This window comes from Anopheles funestus, chromosome 2RL, assembly GCF_943734845.2.
Source record: "Anopheles funestus chromosome 2RL, idAnoFuneDA-416_04, whole genome shotgun sequence".
NCBI classification, from domain to species: Eukaryota; Metazoa; Arthropoda; class Insecta; order Diptera; family Culicidae; genus Anopheles; species Anopheles funestus.
This window is the reverse complement of record NC_064598.1, coordinates 9,900,213-9,919,934: the sequence shown is the minus strand read 5'-3', so window position 1 is coordinate 9,919,934 and position 19,722 is coordinate 9,900,213. Positions and strand designations below refer to the sequence as shown.

Sequence of the window (19,722 nt, the reverse complement as noted above, 5' to 3'; positions counted from 1 at the left end):
ATTTTTTTCTCTTTGTACTCCCCTTTTTTTGTGTTTCCGTTTGCTGTTATTTAACTTTGTGTTAATAATACACTGAAACGCGGCCGGCATTCACCCGCTCTCGCTGATGCAGGAAGACCAAGACTGGGGCTTTGTGGCGATGGTTTTGGATCGTTTGTTTTTATGGTTATTCACGATAGCGTCGTTATTCGGCACATTTGCGATCCTGTGCGAGGCCCCATCGCTCTACGATGACACCAAACCGATTGACATCGAGTACTCCATTATCGCCCAGAAGCTGTTCAATCTTACCGTCAAGGATACGCGCTCCTAAGGGATGGTGCGTTCACCACGTGTTCCGCGCGACTGTGGCTTCGCACCCAGGGTTTAACGGGCGATTGATTTTAATTTTTTAAAACTTCAACACACAGACACAAATATTTATACTACACTCTACCAGTTTCGGTTACGAGAAAGATACTATTTTTTTGTGTTTTGTTTTGTTTTGGTTTCTCATCATAAAACCATCAGCAGCGGCCAAGAAAACGGTCGTGGGTAAAATAAACTCACTGGCGAATGAATGTGCGTCCGAGGCGACCAGACCAGATCCATGCTGTCTGTGGTCACTGTTTCGGTGTAATTTAAATGGTCGTTGCATTTTAGTGTGCCGTTTCTATCTCGTCGCGTTCCAACGATTAAATGTGTTCGGTCGCTGCTTCCAAGCGTACATAGTTTCGTTTTCGTCAGACTAGACAGGCACCGGAACCGTACGAGATGCTAAACTACGCAAAACAATAGCTTTTGGGTGGTGTTGATTTACGAATGATCTCTTGTTTGTGTGCCAATTCGACGATCTGCGTTACTTGTTAGTGGATGGAAAGCCAAAAAGCGATACAAAAGCGATCATGAGATACAAGCCAAATTAGATGTAGCGCACGACAAAAAAAAACTTCTTCCTTTCAATCGTTAAGAACTTTTTCATACAAAACACGGCATCCACATCTTTCGGTTGAGTTGTTCTAATGTAACTTAGTAAGAGGTATTTAGACAACGTCCAGGAGTTTTCAATCTGTTTCCTATAAGGTTAGTGATCGAAAACAAAATTCTTTTCAAGCGATAAAAGTATGGAGTGTCAAAAGCATGCGACATTTGTATTAAGTTTTATCTCTCTAATAAAGCCAGAAGTGTCAGAACAAAAACGGGCAATCTTCGCATGCACGCTAATTACCCTTAGAAAGACTAGATGGAACTGTATTTTTCTATTCGCCCGTTGGTAGACTTTCGCGCATTTCTGCAAGGCATGAAACACAAAGTTGCTTCCAAGGAATCCCCAAAAACATAAAAGTTAAACCAACCTCAACCTCCTTATTCTGGGAACTGCAACAAAAAACATAAAACACTCCAAACCGACCCCGTTTTCCGCTAGATTCTTTGTTTTTCCCCCAAAACAAAACACAACATAAAAGACTCCGTATGAAATCAGTAAACAAAGTGTGTCAACTAAAGCAAATACAATTATTGGAAACAAGATTAACATTCAACTAAAGATACTAAATGTAAGCTAAACAATACAAACACATGGTATGAGGAGGAAGAAAAGACGAACAGGAAGTTCTAGAAGGATTATTAACATTGCAGCAGAAAAGGTTGGAAATTGATTTTCAAGGGGTGAAACAAAGTAAGATAAAGCAGAAAATAAGGAGAAGATGAATCAGAGTAGAGTAGCACGGTGTAGCAGATGGGGAGCATCTCTCTGTTACATCGAATGCGTTTTAACTTACCCAAAATCGATCATCAAACAAACACACGTGCGTGCGCAAAAAATCAGTACTAGTGAGAACAATGTTTTGTAGCGTGTTTGTTCTGATTTTTTTGTTCTTTTGCTACAACTAGTGTAATACAAAGAGAAAAGAGAAGCGAAACCAAAAAAAAACATGAAAAAAATATACGACTAAATAACAATAAAGAACGCACACACATACTGAGGAAGAATAAAAAAGAGTTACACATCATCCGCACCTACACACCAACGTGAAAGGACTTTTTCTCTTTCTTTCTTTACATTCGTTTTATCTTCTTTTGTTTGTTGTGATGCCGAAAAAAGCAAACTGCTCTACTATTCCCGATATTCCGCCACAGCTTTGTATACTCCGTTTCCTGGTAAGACACGTGCAAAATGGTTGAACGATTTTCAACTACCACCACACACTATCGAACGCACCATTCCTTTCGCGTTCGGTTTGTCGAAAAGAGGTTAAGTGTCAAATGATCTAGTCCGGGAATGGTAAGAGGAAATTTAACGCCTTCTCGTTTGCCCTCCATCTCAACAGGTCGACCTCTGTTCTGCGTTCGTACGATGCTTTAACTGTGGGAAAATTGGCACTCGTCGAAAACTCAACCAACCTACCCGTTGCGTTGACCCGACTGCCAACCCTAAGAAAGCTCCCTTCAACGTGTCTTTCACGTGTCTGGGAGTAGTTGTCTCTCTTTCCCTCGTAGAAATGGTGTCATTTTTCCATGTGAGTGGAGAATTATTTCGTGCAGATCAGGTGAAATATGACTACAGTCACTCGGAAGCCTGCCATGCCATCAGGAATGAAGGTGTTCCTGTGATACGCGTAACAAAGAATAAAACATCCACGCTGGTGCAAGCGCCAGCGCCGCGTGCAGGAAGTCGGAAACCAAGAAACCCATCAGCATGAAATGAACTTGTCGATTATGGGGACAAGCTCGTTAGATCAGACGGTTAGTGTGGAACCGTCGAACCTGAAATTGAGCATCATTCGGCAAAAAACGATAACGTCATCACCGGGAGACCGATTAAGGGAGCATCATGGAGCACGTAACGGCAACGATGTGTCTGTCATACCTACACACCCGGAAGCTGTTAAAGGCAGATGATTAGATTGTTGTTGTTGCTGCTGCTGTTGTTTGCTGTGGGAGCAATTAGGGAATGTGCGTTCAATTTTCCCATCCATGGCTACGGGGAAATGTTCCTCTCAGCGGTGACTTTACGGGTATGAACGCGGCTGCTACATTAATGTATTCTCGCGGGAATCATGTTATCAGGACGAGAATGCTTTTCGACTGTTCTATGAACCATGTAGAAACCTTTAAATTACTTTAATCGGTGAGATTTTGCTGTAAAAATATTGTAATTAGTTTTTGGACGAATAAATAAGTCGTTTCGTGAAGGTTTCTACCGTCCCAAGCCTTAAATTAAAATCACGTTTTCTCGAAGGTCCTAAATGCACATTTAATTGTTCATGTTTCCGTTTTTACTTATTAATCATATATGCACGGTTTGACTACAACCATTATAGATTGGGTTCAAAAACGGAAACCAATTCAAAATTCTAGTCATATGATTGTTCCAGAGTTTTTATTCATTTTTGATACCCAACCAATATTTCTTTTCAAATTTTTCAACCACCAGATAAGCGAATAAAAATTATTTTAAGCGAATAAATCTTTTTTTTTAAGAAGACTCTTTCATATACATTAATCTCTGGAAATTCTTGGAACTCTCAACAAATTGAATTTAGATTTTTTTGGTATCTTGAATAAAACTTTTTAAATAAATAAAATATTCAAAGCTCTGGCTAACCTTCAACAGCAATATCCGAATCATTTACAATTCTGCTTGTAAATATATTTTAACGTGGTTTTGTATCAAAAACGCATGATTTCATGTCTTAAACTAGTTGATATAAAAAGTTAAAAACATTCAAAAAATGTATAATGATACTCGTATATTGTGGAATTCAATGTCACAAAGTACATCATCCCATGTTAATACATACGAGAATCTCGTTGACGCACACGAACACGATGTGAGCGAACGTAATCTTTATTGTCTTGTGTTACAATGTGTTTTCAACAACCTCAATAAGTTGATGATACAACACCATTCCAGCGATTTCCCATCTCTTCATCATCCACATAACGAATGCAACCAAATGGCGAACACGACGAGTTATGGCCAAGCTTCAACCAAGCCAAAAGTAAGCTTAAGCCATTACGACCACACACCCCATAAAACAATCCAAAAGTCACGAGCAATTACAAGCGGTGTTTCATAAAATATAGACATCGCTACCGACAACCACACTACCGGGAAGCCAAATCAACTCATTCATCTGCCAATTTTGCTTCTTGCAGCGCGACTCATCTTTGCACCGATCCGGTAGGTAACGAACGGTTCAACCCAACTCAACGTAATTACAAAAGTTGTTGCCAAAGAACACTCATTCCGACATAGTTTTGCGAACGCAAGTGAGACGTCGCGACACACTGGCAGCTTGGTGTGGTCGCTCAACCGCACACACACTTTTGTTGTCTCGGGGCAATATGTATGCTCATAATCCCCAATCGATGGTGGTTAATAGGGTGAAAGTTTTGTATGACCTCCCTCCACCCTATTGACTGTACAAAGAACTCACCCATGGGCGTGAATAAATGCAAGTACATTCAATGGCATCCGCTACATGTCTGGAAGGCGTCAATATTTAGTTCAAGCTATGCTAAAACTTCCTTACCTACGTCTACAAGCTTCCTTTCCCACCGGTTGGATGACCCGGTGGTAAGATAAGTGGAATAACTTTTCTAATCAGCAGGTGTGACCATAAAAAATACCTCTGGTGGTCCTCACCAACGGGCATGAAAACTGTCCAGTTGCATTTTCAAATATTAACCAACATTGTTTTGCCGCCGGGTCATCACCGGGGATCTGATGTCTCAGCTGCTGAATTCCTTTTGCGAAGGATAGCAACAACTTGCCAAAATGTTCTATTCATCGTCCTCATTTCTTCTGCCGGTGGTAGTCGAGTAGTCAGCAGGACGAACCCCACTTTGGGACCCCAAAACAAAGTCTCATATATTTATAATAGATTTCAGAATGGTCCTTTAAATTTTTCATCACCTTTATATGGCTCACTAAAATAGGAAACAACAGCAGCAGTATCAGCTGACTAGCTTTTATTCTTGTTTACTAAAACCACTAACTGAAGTTAACACCGAAAGATAGCGATTCTTCTGCAAAAAAACATACCAATTTCTTGCTCTTTAAATATTAATAAACAAAGCTTTGAAGCATTGAAGTAGATAAATTAAGATGCATTTGTAAAACCACTACCTACCTGTAGTGTGGATTCTGGTTACTAAAATATACGATCAAAAAATGGTAAAAAATGGACGTACACACTTCAACAGAAATTCATTTTATTCGCAAAAAAAAACCACACAAATACATTCACCTCCCGTTTTCAGCTTCTCAACGTACATGGCGTCTCTAATTCCGCTTGATTGATGCCTACGAGTTGCACATCAATCCATTCACCCGAATTCGCTTACCCAGTCCCAGGGATCAAACGCTATGTACATCAGACAGTTCCGGTTCCGGCTCACTACGCCAACCGCAAGATGCCTTCGTGCAGCACATAAATCAATCACTGGCCCGCAAGTGGAAAAATGTTGTGCAGGCACCAAAAAGCGTAGAGCAGCGTGCGCCCACATGTGAACCACTCATCCAAAATGCACGTGAAACCCCGTGAAAGGCTGTCCATGGTGTCCGTGAATTGGTCCGTGCGGGCATCAAACGGGATGGACTGGAACCGATCAACCGGTGCGGTGCAGTGTTCAAATAGAACCCATCAACCCGTTAGCCACTGTGACCGTTTAGACACAGTTGGATGCACTCATGGTTACGCATTCACACTCAACACTACCCCCCCTCCCCGGAACTGTTGCGCAAACCTTTTTGGCGGGGAGTTACGGGCGCTCGAGAGAGTCGGGAAATGTACAAACTTTCCGAAAAATAACTCAACCACTTCGGTTGCTTCTTTGCCGTGGCCGCACCATATTGGTTCTCACGTGCTCGTCTCGCAAAATAGCGCACACAAGCGTCCGCACCTTGATCATTCGCACGAGAGTTGTACGTTACACGACGCAGAGCGAAATATCCCAGCGCCCACTATGGTAATATTTCAAAATTAATAATGCAAACCCTTTTTCAGCGCAAGTAGCACATCTGCGCATAGCGACAGGCACTTGGGTCTTCCCGGACCACTTCCCGGACGACGGTGTGTGTGTGTGTGATGCGGACGCATTTATAGCCAAGTGTCCGGGATGCATACTGTGTATGGGAGATCAACACAGGAAACTGCACCAGAAATGAAAAAGAAAAAAAGGAACACGAAATGGAAATCTTTAAACATTCCTAACACACTCACACAAATCGGATACCATACGGTAGGAAATAAATGGCAAACGTTTACATCCACTGGGAACGGAAACATACGAGTTTCGCTAAAACAACGTTAAACTAATAGAGCTTCATATACGGTTGAACATGAATACAAAAATAGCAACTTTAAACACAAAATTCGTATGTTATGCTTGGTGCCTAATGCTGTGTTTGATCACAGAACTTCAAGGGCAATAGAATGAGAGGTGTCTTTCCAGCAATAGCAAAGAGAATTGGCTGCAACTCCACAAGGAGTGTATGTAGACTCGTCAGTTTATTCCAGATTCCTGAGTTCTATTCTATTCTAAGTTACTAACGGGACACGGCTTCTTCCAGGGTCACCTCGAGGATATGAGGCTTATCAAGGAGTGGCAGTGTCCTGAATGTCCATATGTGCGAAAGACACTGAAGTACGTCTTCTTAGAGTGTCCACGCTTCATGGCTGTTCGTCATCAAATTGCCCTGTTGCAGAGATCCGCTTTAACGCTCACGATTGAACAACATTGTTACCCAATCCAATCCAACCAATATGGACGACCTAAAAGGAGCGTCTGGTGCCATTCGCATGACGTGACCACCACCACCTTACTCTTGCGAGTCTAATTCTCTGTAAGTTCCTCGTACTCCTCGTAGAAATGAATCAATTTTGGAAACGATTAACTTTTAAAAGTTCATCCTTCCCATATAAGCTCGAAATTACTGCAAAAAATACCTTTAAAACAAACAAACATCAATCTCCTTTGCTTTATCAAACCATCAAAATATGATAAAAGTAACAAAATGAACTTTTTTCTTGTGCATTAAATTGTTCTTCGCCTAAACGTACCCATCGTACATCGTTAACGTCATTCTAAATCTTTGTCTTTTTTTGTTCCAAGACAACGAGTTTTACTGTCAAAAGGTTGATGCATTATGACGCAAATGTCTTACGCCGTTCTTGTAGATCCAGTTTCCATATGCATCATTATACTTTCTTTTACTTATGGCTCTGCAAACACATTACAGCTTCACCGGGTTTTGCCCCAAAAACCTTTTTGCGTCGTTCGTTCCTGCCGTGGTTCCTGTTCCGCGCATCCGCAACAAACCATTATCTTCATAAATTATCTTAACGATCCATGCTCCACACCGCTGCTCCATGTCGTGCATACAATTACACACACACACACAAACATACCACACCCCCTTAACTGTTTGACATGAGGATAAAAAGTTTTCTTTCCGCTTGATTATTATCCCCACAACTCCCACCCCATACCAGACCGTCTGCGCTTTAAACTACTTCACGTAGATGGAGTTCCACTGTTTTTAACTGCATTCGAGTTGTTTGCAAAATGCAAAAGGTGCGAACCAACTTCATAAACATTATTATGATATAAGGAAGAAGTAATAACCCCCCAAAAGGAAAAAAAAACAAATTCACACACTACCGTTGGTTGGTAAGCACGTCAAAGGAACGCATCTGAACTGGAAACACTCATGGCACTCGGGGCAGAGTTGGTTGGAAAAATTAACAATTTAATTGCATTGCGCCGGAAACGGAACGGCACTACTAATTTATATTTATTTCATGCCTCATTCCACGCGGTGTAGTTTGTGACTCCACAACCCGTTGTCGGCACAGTTTCCCCCTATCGGTAGTGCGCCAACACCTGGATCCAGGTGGATACTGACTCAACAGCCGCATAACTACGCTCAGTGTGATTAAGATTAAAGTAACAATTAAGTCCCCGTGTCAGTTGGTGGCATGGAGCCGATAGAGTCGCACGAAACCAGCAGAACCAGCAGCCAGAATGGGACGCGGCAGCACAGAAGCGAGGCAATAGTTGCACCAGGATGCCATAAAATAACACCTCGTTAAATTTCATCCATCCTTAGTACGTGTGTCTGTTGTGTAGGAGCGAGTGGGAAAGGAATGGGGGCGAAAGGGCATTGGGATGTTATCAGTTATCTCCTGTGTCGGATGTGAAAACTTTCGGAGCAAAAGTTAAAATCTTCATTAGACGACGCTGTAGTATATGGCAACGCAGTGCAACCAGAGTGAAACTTTACTTAACCTTCGATGCTCTATTGCTTTATCTAGTTCTACCGTCTTCTACGTGACAGAACGAATGGTTTCCGGTTTTTCTTATCCCCTATCCAGTGTTGCCCTTTGGGGGGCTGATGCACTTGGTAAACTCCTATCTTGTACGATGCTCTGCGTAGGACCTGCGGCATCGATAACATGCTTCTCTACTACTAGGTTAGTTCAAACGAAAGGCGATGCATTCTAACTTACTACATCTCCTGCGGCTATTACTCCGAAATAATAACCTTCAGTAAAAGTTAGTTTTCAAAATGAAGTTTTCCAACGATCGGCATTGAAAAGATATTCGATAATATACGGAATTCTTCAGTTTTTTAGCTGCTTTAATCATACTATGCATCATACAAAGTTATCGTTTTTTTAAAAATGTCATTTAAAACGCATTTCAACACCATTCGTTGAGAATACGACACAATAAAAATTTTGAACTTAGCTAATTAGTGGTGCTTTCTGGCTTGTTAGTCAAAACTACTCTGCTGACAACAACAAAAATGTGCCCAACAACAACATACAAGAGAGGTAGAAGAAAAAAATATTCCAACAAGCACTTCAAGCTTCTTTTTGGGAGGGGCACCAAAAAAACAAGCTCGACGAGGTTTTTCCCACCCCAAAATGCGTATTCAAGGCATCGTTCGCTTTCGCCAACTTTTACATCGTTAAACATTCATTTGAAAAGCGACGAGATGCCCTGAACCGAAACTGTGAAAAGGCGACCATGTTTTTCCGTCAAAACTTGAGCCAATCTTTTACAACCCGAGGTTTACGGTTTCTTTATTAAACTCCTCCACCCCCACCCCAAGCGCTCCCATTCGAGTGGTCCTTGGTCTTGGCCTGAAGGTATTTTCAGCCAACTCCCCTCCGGCGTACTCCGTTCCCGGGTGCTTTGCCTGCACATACAAAGCCCTGACCGTTAGATGTGGCTTTCGGTATACAGCCAGCCAAAGCGCCTGGCTACATGGAAATGGAAATATTACGAAATAACTCATTTTCCTACGGGTTGCCTTTTTCTGAGGATGTTCTTACCTTTCATTAAACATTCAAAACCGTAAACGAAACATTTGTTGCGTCTTGTGCCCTGCTGCCGGGCTGTGCACATGCGATGTGGTCAAACTGTACACAGCCTATCGAGCACCGGGCAGCGGACTGATCGTAATGAACAGCCGCCCTAAACAACTTTCCTGCTGGTGCACCCGGTTGCACCCGGTATACTAAAAAGAAGTCACACCAAACCCGTGGTGGCCGCATGTTGCCAGACTGCTAAAGCATTTTTGCATTCAGTTGCAAAACACATTCGACTGGAAGGATTTATACCTTGTCGAGTGGACTGGCAGTTGCGGTGTGTTGGGAAACAGCCCAAAAACCAAACCCATCCAACCGCTCGGACGGACGCGAAAATCTCCAGCATAGTTGGGCAAAGTTTTGCATTCATTGGAAAAGTTTTCTCTTTCGCTTCCACGCGTCCTGCACATTTCGGGAGCATCGGAGCTCCCGCAAACCTTCCAACCGTGCGGAACAGTTCGTGTCAGTGGGGATAGAAAGTCTTAAGCCGGTGTTCGGTATTTTCGGTACACGAACAACAAAATAGGCCACCATTTTTCATACACTCATGGCTACCAGTTTTTGGTGAACCCTGGTGGGCAAACTTTACCCGCAACTGCCACCGAACAAGGAGGAGTCCACCGGAGTCAAGCACAAGGCTACGCGACACGGCCACGTGCGTTAAACGTGACGAACGAAACGTTTTCGAGGTGTGTGGATTGTTGTTCTTGTTGGAGAGAGGAGAAGGGACAGAGAGGGAGATAGTTGAAGGGTGGAGGGTAGTTTCGCTTCAACTCACACACCCATTTACCGATTACGGCCAAAAACCCGAAACAATTTCGGCCCAATCAATCAATCGCTCCTAATGAATGGGAATTAGTTGCCGAGTTGTTGTGTGCGGTGCTGCATCGAACTTTGGTCAACTCATGCGACCATATGTTTCTAGTGTACGAGCCCAAAATAATACCTTACTTCGAACGGACGTTTCTACCCTTCTGCCGCTGAACTCCCCTGCCCTGTGCGTGCCCTTTACGCCGATACACTTCACTACATTTCCTTCCCTTTTTTTTAGCCGGAACCGGGACGTGATTTCAATCAATCGCACGATAATGGATAGTAAAAGTAGAGTTTTAGCGCCGAGAGTAGCTTGATAGATAAGGTACGGTACGGTTAGTGTCTGAAAGATTTCCCGTGTCAAATTGTGAACATTAATTTGGGAATTGTTCTGGGGGTGTTGCAGTGGTCCGCGCTGGAGCATACTTAACAAACTCCAAACAATTAGTTGCGATGCGGAACTTCAAGTAGTCTGTTCTTTAATAAGTTTGGTTTCAAGGAAGAAGTAAGGATAATAATTTTGTGTAATTATGTGTGTAAACAAAACAAAGTATGACTTAAGATAATTGGCAGTGGATCGGTTCATAAAACTTCATAGAAGAAATCCTGAAGAGTTCCTCAAAAACTGGCAGACTTCTATCGTAAAACAGAAGGATCCATTCTGTCATGTAAAGGCCCTCGCCGCCACCAGATATACATCAAGGCCGCCCCAGCCTTTTTAGTATCAATATTTGTCACAGATGAGCTACAATATTATAATTTCTGTAATTCAATATCTTTCGAAATAGTTTGTTTAATTTCCGAAAATTTACTAAAATCATATTCTGAGCAAATCTCCAAATGGATATTAGAAACCAAATCTCCAAAGATTTCTGCTTGATCTGGTCATCGAATTTGCTATACTGCAGTTATAGTTGCAGACGAATAAAAAGAGTCACTAACATATTAGCCATTCTCATCACGTGCTCCATCCAACTATCGCTTCCAAGGTTTGGACGACGACAAGAAGTCTATCATCTTCTAGCTCATCGTCACACACAAGAACACAGGTGTTCGAATCGATTTCGCAGGTGTGCCATCACATTGATTTGTGTGTGTAGAACTATCGGATAGTCTTTTGGGTCGTATGATATGATGAAGTCATTTAGCTTCCAGAAATTCGTTGCTCACATCAATTTCTAAAGTTTAAAACATTGAATTGCACAATAAAATTTCACAAACTCATCACCGAAAACTTTCATAATCACCTCATTAAAAGCTATAAGTATGAACTGAACTGTTTAATAACAAGAAAATTATAAGAATTCAAGAAATTTTGCATAAATTTACTCCCAAATTTGTAACAAAACCATTAGTCTAGGCATCACAAACCGAACATCGAATGCATCACTTCATCATCAATTTATTCCCACGTGAGTAAATTATTCAAAAACCAAAACCAAAATGGTGGCAAGAATCTTACCACATAACCGTTTATGAAACCAATATTTAATCCCCTAATCGCTACTACCTGCTAACTGACAAGTGGACACACCTCTCGCTGTCGCATGGAACCGATTTCCACCGACTGCAACGCGTAACCACAAAACAACTAAATTATGTTTCATCGCATAGAAAACCAATTTCAAACCCCACGATGCCACGGTGTGCACCGTAAGCCGTAATACTTTGAATCCATTTCAATTTCAATTTACATGCCATGCTCCGTACATCACACACACACTTGTGGTGGGGGAGAGGATGTTAGGAGCCCTTGGAAAGAGCAAAAATGCCGGACTTAATACCGAACCGGTGACGGACTCACTGGTGCTGTTGCGTTTTGGACTGGTTAAGCCCAATCAGCCACGTCCTCCACGTCCCAGAACGGTTGGCCTGGTAACCGGGGGTTTTGATCCGCTCAACATCGTCATCGAGCTGCCACCGAGCGGCAAGCATTTCAACAAACTACCACCGAAAGCGACCGAAGGTGAGTGATCATATTTGGTAAACCACGAAATTAGTTTCGGCACCAGAACCAGCTACCGTTCTATCTGTTGTACACCTGTCGTTAGTTCACCCGTTATCATTCGGTTTTGGCCGACTATCGGCTCTAAATATCGGTTTGCAGTAGAATTCCACCGGCTAGTAGAGGTTCCCATGTTAAGTTCTAAAACCTATACCACATGCTGACTCACCAGCAAATGACATTTTAGGGTGAACGGATTTCGACACACTAAAACTGTATCGATTGGAATTGAACGAGTTCACTGCTGGTCACACCGAAACATTGCATCCCTTTTTTGGGCACAGGACGATGTCCTGTCGGGCGATATTAGCTGCAGTTTCGATTTCGAGTACGTTCTTGTGCCACGCATGTCCATCACTGATTGGATTCGTGAAAAATCGGCTTTACGAGCAAAGTGGTACAAAAAGTTGGTTGAAATTAAATTTTTCAATTATTGCCAATCTTGCCATTGTAAGCTGAAAGTAGAAGTTTTTTTACATAGAACAGAGTTTAAAAGTTGTTATTAATATCATCTAAATTTCCTATTCTATACCGAAATAGTTCCATAATGTGAATGATTATGGGTCGTTCTGTTGACGTATGGATTGTGATAGAAAATTTCTGCTTCTAGCATGAATATTTGATGCGCCTCGATGTACATATACCGCTAATTTCGTATTCATCTGTCGATTGAAACCAATGTTGATGCAAAACAATGATTGATTGCTTCATGAATAAATAAGCATCAATCGTTTGCAAATTGATAATTAATTAACTGCATGTTTTTTGCTTCCTTCCGTGCTGTCTATCATGCAAAGCATCGTTTGCTATATCCTAATAACTATTAACAATTAATGAGTGCACATACAGTTTTGACTGATCGTATTGCTCATCACAGGAATAGGAATTGAGAGTACATCATACAATGGTATGAGCTTATTTATTACTCGCACAAAACCAAGTGTCCTTCTCTCAAAGCTCAACATAAAGCATGAAAACATTTCAACCGATCCGGAAAATCTCACCTTAATTAGAACCACCAGAGAACAAAACCCTCTTAGCGTTCAAACCTGTTCAACATCCAAATTATAATCATTGTAGAGATTTCTGAAAACTCGTTCAAATCAGCACAATGGCATCCTTACGAACCGATCCATCGAACTGACCGTTTGCCTATTAATAGTGGATATGCTCATGCCTTTAGAAACAAATAAAATGAATGAAAAAAATCCATAGAACTCTTGATTTTGCTGCAGTGAATTCTGTTCTTCTCTGTGCACGAACGACCATCACTTCACAACAAAGAACGCATCACATTGTAAAGGTAGTAACGGAACACAATGAGCAGCAAATTTATGAGCTCAAGAACTTTTATCGAACATCAATGATAAAGAAAAGGTCTTCGATAAAGAATAAGTAAGGTAAAATGAAAAATAAATCTTCAATTAGTTTCGTTTACTTTTGTAATGGATTATTGATAAAAAAAATTAAAAAAGTAAAATCTTATCAACCAGAATTTATCGAACAAATGAAACAGTACACATTGACATTGACAAACAGAAGCTAAAAGCAAAAGATTATTTTCGCAATTTTTTTTAAGAACAACTAACTCACTGATTGTATTGGTAGTATTTTCAGGAGAAAGTATAAACATTTAAGAGTATTTTAAATTAAAAGAATTAATTTTAAATTACAACTTCCAACTTATAGTAAATTATGCAAATATCTATCTGATGAAAAATTCAGGTGCTTAAGTTTCTACCAAAATTCAATCAAAATGTTGTTCTGTAATAGACGTGTTTGGGCATTGAGTACCAGAGTTACTCTTACTCTGTTTAGTTTTTAATTATTTCTATCCTCCATTTTATAAGAAATTAACACTTAATCCCTGGAACAATGCACGATAAAAAACGCAAATTACAATTTGATCATAATCATGCTTTCCAAAGTAAATCCTCAACACATAAACTTACTACGAAGAAAGAAAATCGACAAACAAAAAAACCAGCCTCTTCAAATGGCCAAAATGAAACAAACAGCATTCCAACATTCTTCACCACTTCAAACAGTGCAACAAAACAACAACAAAAAACAAAAAAATCCCGGACTATAAAGAGGCGTGCACATTGTAACACAGCGAGCGTGAGGGAAAAAAAATGCACATAAAAGAAATAGAAATAAAAATAAATAAACGAACCACTCTGTGTCTGTGCTGGGACCTTCTGGGTGCCGTGCTGCCGAAGGAAGCAAAACAAGAAAAATAATCAAACAAAAAAAAGGACGAAAAGGATGGGACCCAGTATCAGTCGAATGGGCGAAAAACTACAATAAAACAACAAAATCCATCATGAAAAGCGAGCGAAAAACAGTCGCTTGCGCACGCAGTCCGGGGGCACATTTCTCATCATTTTCTCCACGACGGGAGCATTTTTTTTTTATTTGGTTTGTTTTCATTCGCATCGTTTTTGCATACTTTTATGTGTGTTTGTCTTTTGTTCCACTGGGGAGGTGGCTATTTTATTTCCTTTGCCTTGTCACCCCGCTACTGGTTGCGTCTCTCCCTAGCGGGACACGTTTCCATCCAGAAAGGGTCTGTGTGTTCTTGATGTTTATTGCACTTGGGATTTTCGCACATCAATATTTTTCAGTTTGAATTCTGTGCAAAGGGCAATTCGAGGGATGTTGAGGGACGCAAAACCGGGGGGGTTATAATATTTGCACCAAAAAATCGTTTAACGCTGCACACAGCTTAGTTGGGGCCCGCTGATACGATGCGCCCCTATGATTCGGCTCATATTTTCGTCAACGTGTTCATTTTGCGGGACGGGCGTCCATTTTCTTCGTCCAAACCGGTTTGAAGCGGCTAAACGAGCAGTAACTTGTAATCTCGCTTGTAAAATAGAGGCCTTTACCCTGCGGACATTAGGGACACAAGAACGAAAGCGAGTGAGAGAGAAAGAGCGAGAGAGGGCTAGCGAGAATTCTAAAGCAACCAAAGCCGGTCATGATTAAATTTAAAACCCAAATCTTACCCACAACGTGGCCATAATATCCAATTTCGCGTCGCCAGCGCATTCTGAAAGATATCGCCATGCGTTAAACGAGAAAGTGGCTTTTTTAAAAGCTCCCTTTCGGTTCAACAAAAAAAGAACACATAGAAAAATGTAGAAATTTCTCCACAAAGGTATCAGATGGTTGCGTTTTTTTTTTTTTTTGACAAATTCCTTGAAAATGAGAAAAATAGAAAGAATTCCGACCTACCAACAAGCACTTTTCCCGCGAACATCATCATACGAGTCGCTTCCAGTTGGACTACGTTCAGTCGTGAGCTTTACCCCTGAAGGGGCCCACCGGATATATAAACATGCAGAAAATCTCGGCCATATATACGGGTTTTTTCCTTTTTTCTTCCGGCCATACTTCTACAGCCGGGAAGCTGCCGGATTGGGTTCGAAAAATAAACTCACGTACCACACGGGATATACCCAAACAAAAAAGAAACGATGAGCACGCTGGATCATCCGTAGATTCGTTCCGAGGCAGGATATGACGATGGGCCATGTTCGACGTGAGTTCCCCAAAGTTCTGAAGGTGTGCCCAAGCAAAACCCCGTAGCAGGCGAACGGTTTTTATTCGATTTTTGTAATTTATGGTGCACCATATTTTAGCAGAGCCTACAGGGCACGGGCACCCCCGTCCAGCCGAACTATGTAGGTGCTCTATGAATTACATTATCATTACGAAAGTGGATTGTCTACGTTGGCCCTGAAGCTACAGCTTCACTTGTGCTATTAATTTCACTCGACCAAACAAAACCTCTTTGGGAGGAATGTATTTACACACACACACAGAAAAAAATGGCCCCACAAAAACCTTCCCTTTTCTGAACCAAGCTAGAAATAATCTCAACCTAAAGGCATGAGTTTTTTTTTTCTTTTTGTTTTTGTTTGGATGATAAAGTTTTATATTTGACCAAATTAACTGCCACGCAGCAATTTTCAGCGAGTTCCTACGGTTAGGGAATGCCAGAACTACCTCCCCCCCTCCTGGTACAAAGGCAGTATAATCGTTAATATCAATTAGTGCGACCACATTCCGGCATGTTCAAGTGGCTGGTGTGAATTTCTCATGAGGAACCTTTAATTTCTTTCCCTTTTTTCATCTCCTTCTGTTTTCTGTTTTTGTGTGTGCTTCGTTTCTTTCTTTGCTGCTTAGTGTTTAGTGCTAACGCTCCGGGTTGTTTTAAACAGTGCTAGTTTTAATTAAATTAGCACAGGCATAAAAGTTAGGTTATGCAAAAAGGAGGAGGAACGTTTTTTTTAAGGGGAATGGAAACTCCACCGAAAGTAAACAGTTTTGGGGTCTTTAAGCTTCAATTTAATCAACGTGCTTACATTTAGCTTTGCTGCTGGAAATAGTTGTTAAACACTTGTTAAATGAAATTTATCTTTAGTGCACTAGCTCACAAAATTTTCTACACAAAGCGCTTCCAAAGCGTAACCGATTGTAAAACACTCAAAACATACCCTTCAAGCTCATGTTACAATAAAAGACACATGACAAACACCCTCCACCGTAGCAGTAACGAAATAACTTCGCGTGAAAATAAATCTGCGCTACGGCAGCAAAAAAACCCTTCCCACAGAGAGCGCCGTCCATTTCAACGTCTAACGTCGCGTAATACGATTGACTGTTGTTACGCAGCAGAATACATACCGCTGCCACGCACAATCAAGACACACTTCAGCGTTCAGCGTGTGTGTGAGAAAATTGGAAAACTTTCACAAAGAAATAATCATTCCACACTGGCACCATGTAAACTGACTTAGCTTTTTCGTTTTTTTCTGTTCAACGAACTGTCACGCGCAATGTAGCTACGTGGAAGCTCGTTTCACTCCGGGTACGTTAAAACCTCCGACAGACATATGGACCACTGGCGTGGCACATGTAAGATGGAATAAATCACCCTGAAAGGTGGATACATGTTTGGGATTGGATGAAAAAAAACCTCCCTGCGGTCCTGGACAACTCACTGTTGTAGGCCGTAACGCTACGTGGACGAAAGCTGCCAGCCAAAGTGCAACCTGCATTGAGAGTGAAACCGGAAGCGAGTAGCAAACACCGGTACCAACATGGTCCTAGCTAGTAGGTACAGGCACAAATATTTGCACCCATCTATGGAGGCTGTCCGTTACCAACGACAACGACAGCAGCCAAAGTTGGCTGAATTACACTCGTTTTTGCTCGGTACGATTGAACCTTTTGTACGTAATTGAGCAACAGGAAAAAGGATGTACGGTGGATGAGGGGAAGGGGGAGGCAGTAGAAAGAGAGGAGAATGGAGGGAAAAGTGTTCGCCATCTTATTAGGGATGGTAAAAATTCATCTCGCCTGTTTGGTGGGGGGAAGTTTGCTGTGCTTTCACCTTTTGATACTAATAAGGACTTCCACCGGAAAGCTATGGTGTTTATTCATACTACAGTGCTGTACAAATATTTAAGCACATTATCGCGTTGAAGCCAGCAATTTGTTGTTGCTGGAAATTTTTTGGACTATTTTTGGGATAATATAAGATATATAATTTAAGAAGTTCCAAATTTTCTATATGTTTTATAGCCTTTTTTGAAATAGTTGTTGCCATAAAATTAAATTCAAGTTGTGAAAATTAAAAACCAACATAATTAAATTATTTTCTCTCATTTATTCATTTTTCATAAACTAAAGCAAGAGAATGTGAAAAAAAGGTTTAAAAGCAGCTCTTCTTATATCACACCACACACTGTACTACTGGAGGACCAAGCGCCAAAGCGCACTAGGTAATATTGTTATGAATTTCAGCCCGTACTGTGAATAATTAGATCCACTCAGTTCTGCAATTGTCACCAACGAGCATCCTTCAAGCAAACGCCATGTGTTTGCAACCGGATAGCCCGCGCTGAACGGACGGAAGTGACTGCAGCATAATGTTGCGATCCATCCGCGGCCATTTGAGCGTTCCATTCGCTCGTTTCGCCCGTTTTCGCTCACTACTTTTCACTGACTTGTCTTTAATTTAGCTTTCCCTGCCGGTTACCATGCAGACCCCTCCTTTTTGGTCCCCGGGAGAATTGTGTTGCCACTTGCCATTTTGCGGTGCTACCGGTTGATAGAGAGCAAAGAGTATATGGGCAAGGTGTGTACGGCTGTACCTAATTACAGTCGCGCGGAATGATTTTATATACGAAGCCCAAGTTTGCCGACACTGCCGGGGAGAAGGATCGCAAACCATTCTTCTCGTGTTATTTCGTTCATAATTATATCACAACAGTCAGAAAAATAGAGCTTGTACAATTAGCGAATGTCATCAGAGCCAAGCCAAGCGATTCGTCTAAAAACGGGGCGAGTCGTCCAAAAGTACGTTCTTCTTATCACTGTTATGTATGTGTGTCGTCATACTCGTAGCGAAGCACCACTACTGTTCGGTGTGGGGGGTTAATTTTGAATGCCGAATAAGTTGCTTTCTACATGAAAAAGGGAGGCAATTAACTTGGAAAACTTTTTGCATTAAATATATGAGATGTGCTGTGGACAATATGTTTCAAGTGTTACGTCTAAGTGAACTCTTTAAGGGAATCAAAATTTATCACAATATTTTATGAAACATGGGGTATCATAAAACATTTGCTTCTTTATGTACACTAAACGATAAACTATGTTTAGAGACTGTATGCTGCATCTTCGTCCAAAATGGCCGATACAAGCAATACAACTTCAAGTTTGATTTCCACGATAAGCTATGGTAAAACTTTTGCCAACAATGTGTCGTCGGAAATGGTCCACTAGTGAAACAAGAGCAAAATTTCCAATCATTTCTTTCCCCGCCCCACCAGCGAAGCACTTTCTAGTGGAAGCTACAAGTACATGCAAAGTTTTTTCCCCCGCTTGTAGCTCTACTATCCGGTGGGTTTCGTCTCTTCCCCTTTGTACAAACTACACTCACGGCTCCAAACTGTCTCGAAGCGGTGTCACAAACGTGAGAACGAGTGCTAAAATATCCTCACGCTTCGGAGCAAAGTGCTTTACACAAAGCTCTTGAAAGAACACTACAAAGTGGTGCTGGCAGTGGTCGTACCATTGCTAAACTGTTTCTTTTTCGTTTCGTTTCGTCTGTATTGCTCCTAAAAACGGGGTTTGTATTGCTTTCTATCCAGTCTTTAGTGCTGGCGTAAGTGGTACGTTGTTTTTTATCTTCGTAGATATGTTTGATATATTTCCAAGCGTAAGCTGTATTGACGGTCAATTAAAGTGAAAACGGAAGCTTTTCCTTTGTACTCAGTATGGAGTATTATTTGAAGGATAAATATGAAAGAATCAGAGACAACTTTGGAAACACTTACCCATTAGTTTATGTATCAACTAAACATAATTGAGCAAATAAATTAAGTACGGAAAACTTTAGGCATGATAAAATACTATGTCTATAACCTTGAGGATCAGGTGGATTCGAACCTGTCGGAAATCGGATGTAGTCGTGGATGGAGGACTGCAGCCCTAGCCTAGAAACAGGTTGGAAGAAGATAA

At 41.3% G+C, this 19,722-nt stretch overlaps 2 protein-coding genes across 3 annotated transcripts in view; one reads left to right on the top strand and one right to left on the bottom strand.

The window, feature by feature from the left end:
* LOC125764698 (acetylcholine receptor subunit alpha-like 2) overlaps positions 1-2,009 on the top strand; it is a 36,938-nt gene extending 34,929 nt beyond the window's left edge. For both annotated transcript variants that reach the window (XM_049429209.1, XM_049429208.1), the window contains one exon: positions 113-2,009. In XM_049429209.1, the coding sequence (XP_049285166.1) occupies positions 113-313 (201 nt within the window). In that variant the 3' untranslated portion in view covers positions 314-2,009. The remainder of the gene's footprint in view (positions 1-112) is intronic.
* The window catches only part of LOC125764706 (acetylcholine receptor subunit beta-like 2), a 54,745-nt gene that overhangs the window by 11,120 nt on the left and 23,903 nt on the right, over positions 1-19,722 (bottom strand). The window lies entirely within an intron of this gene.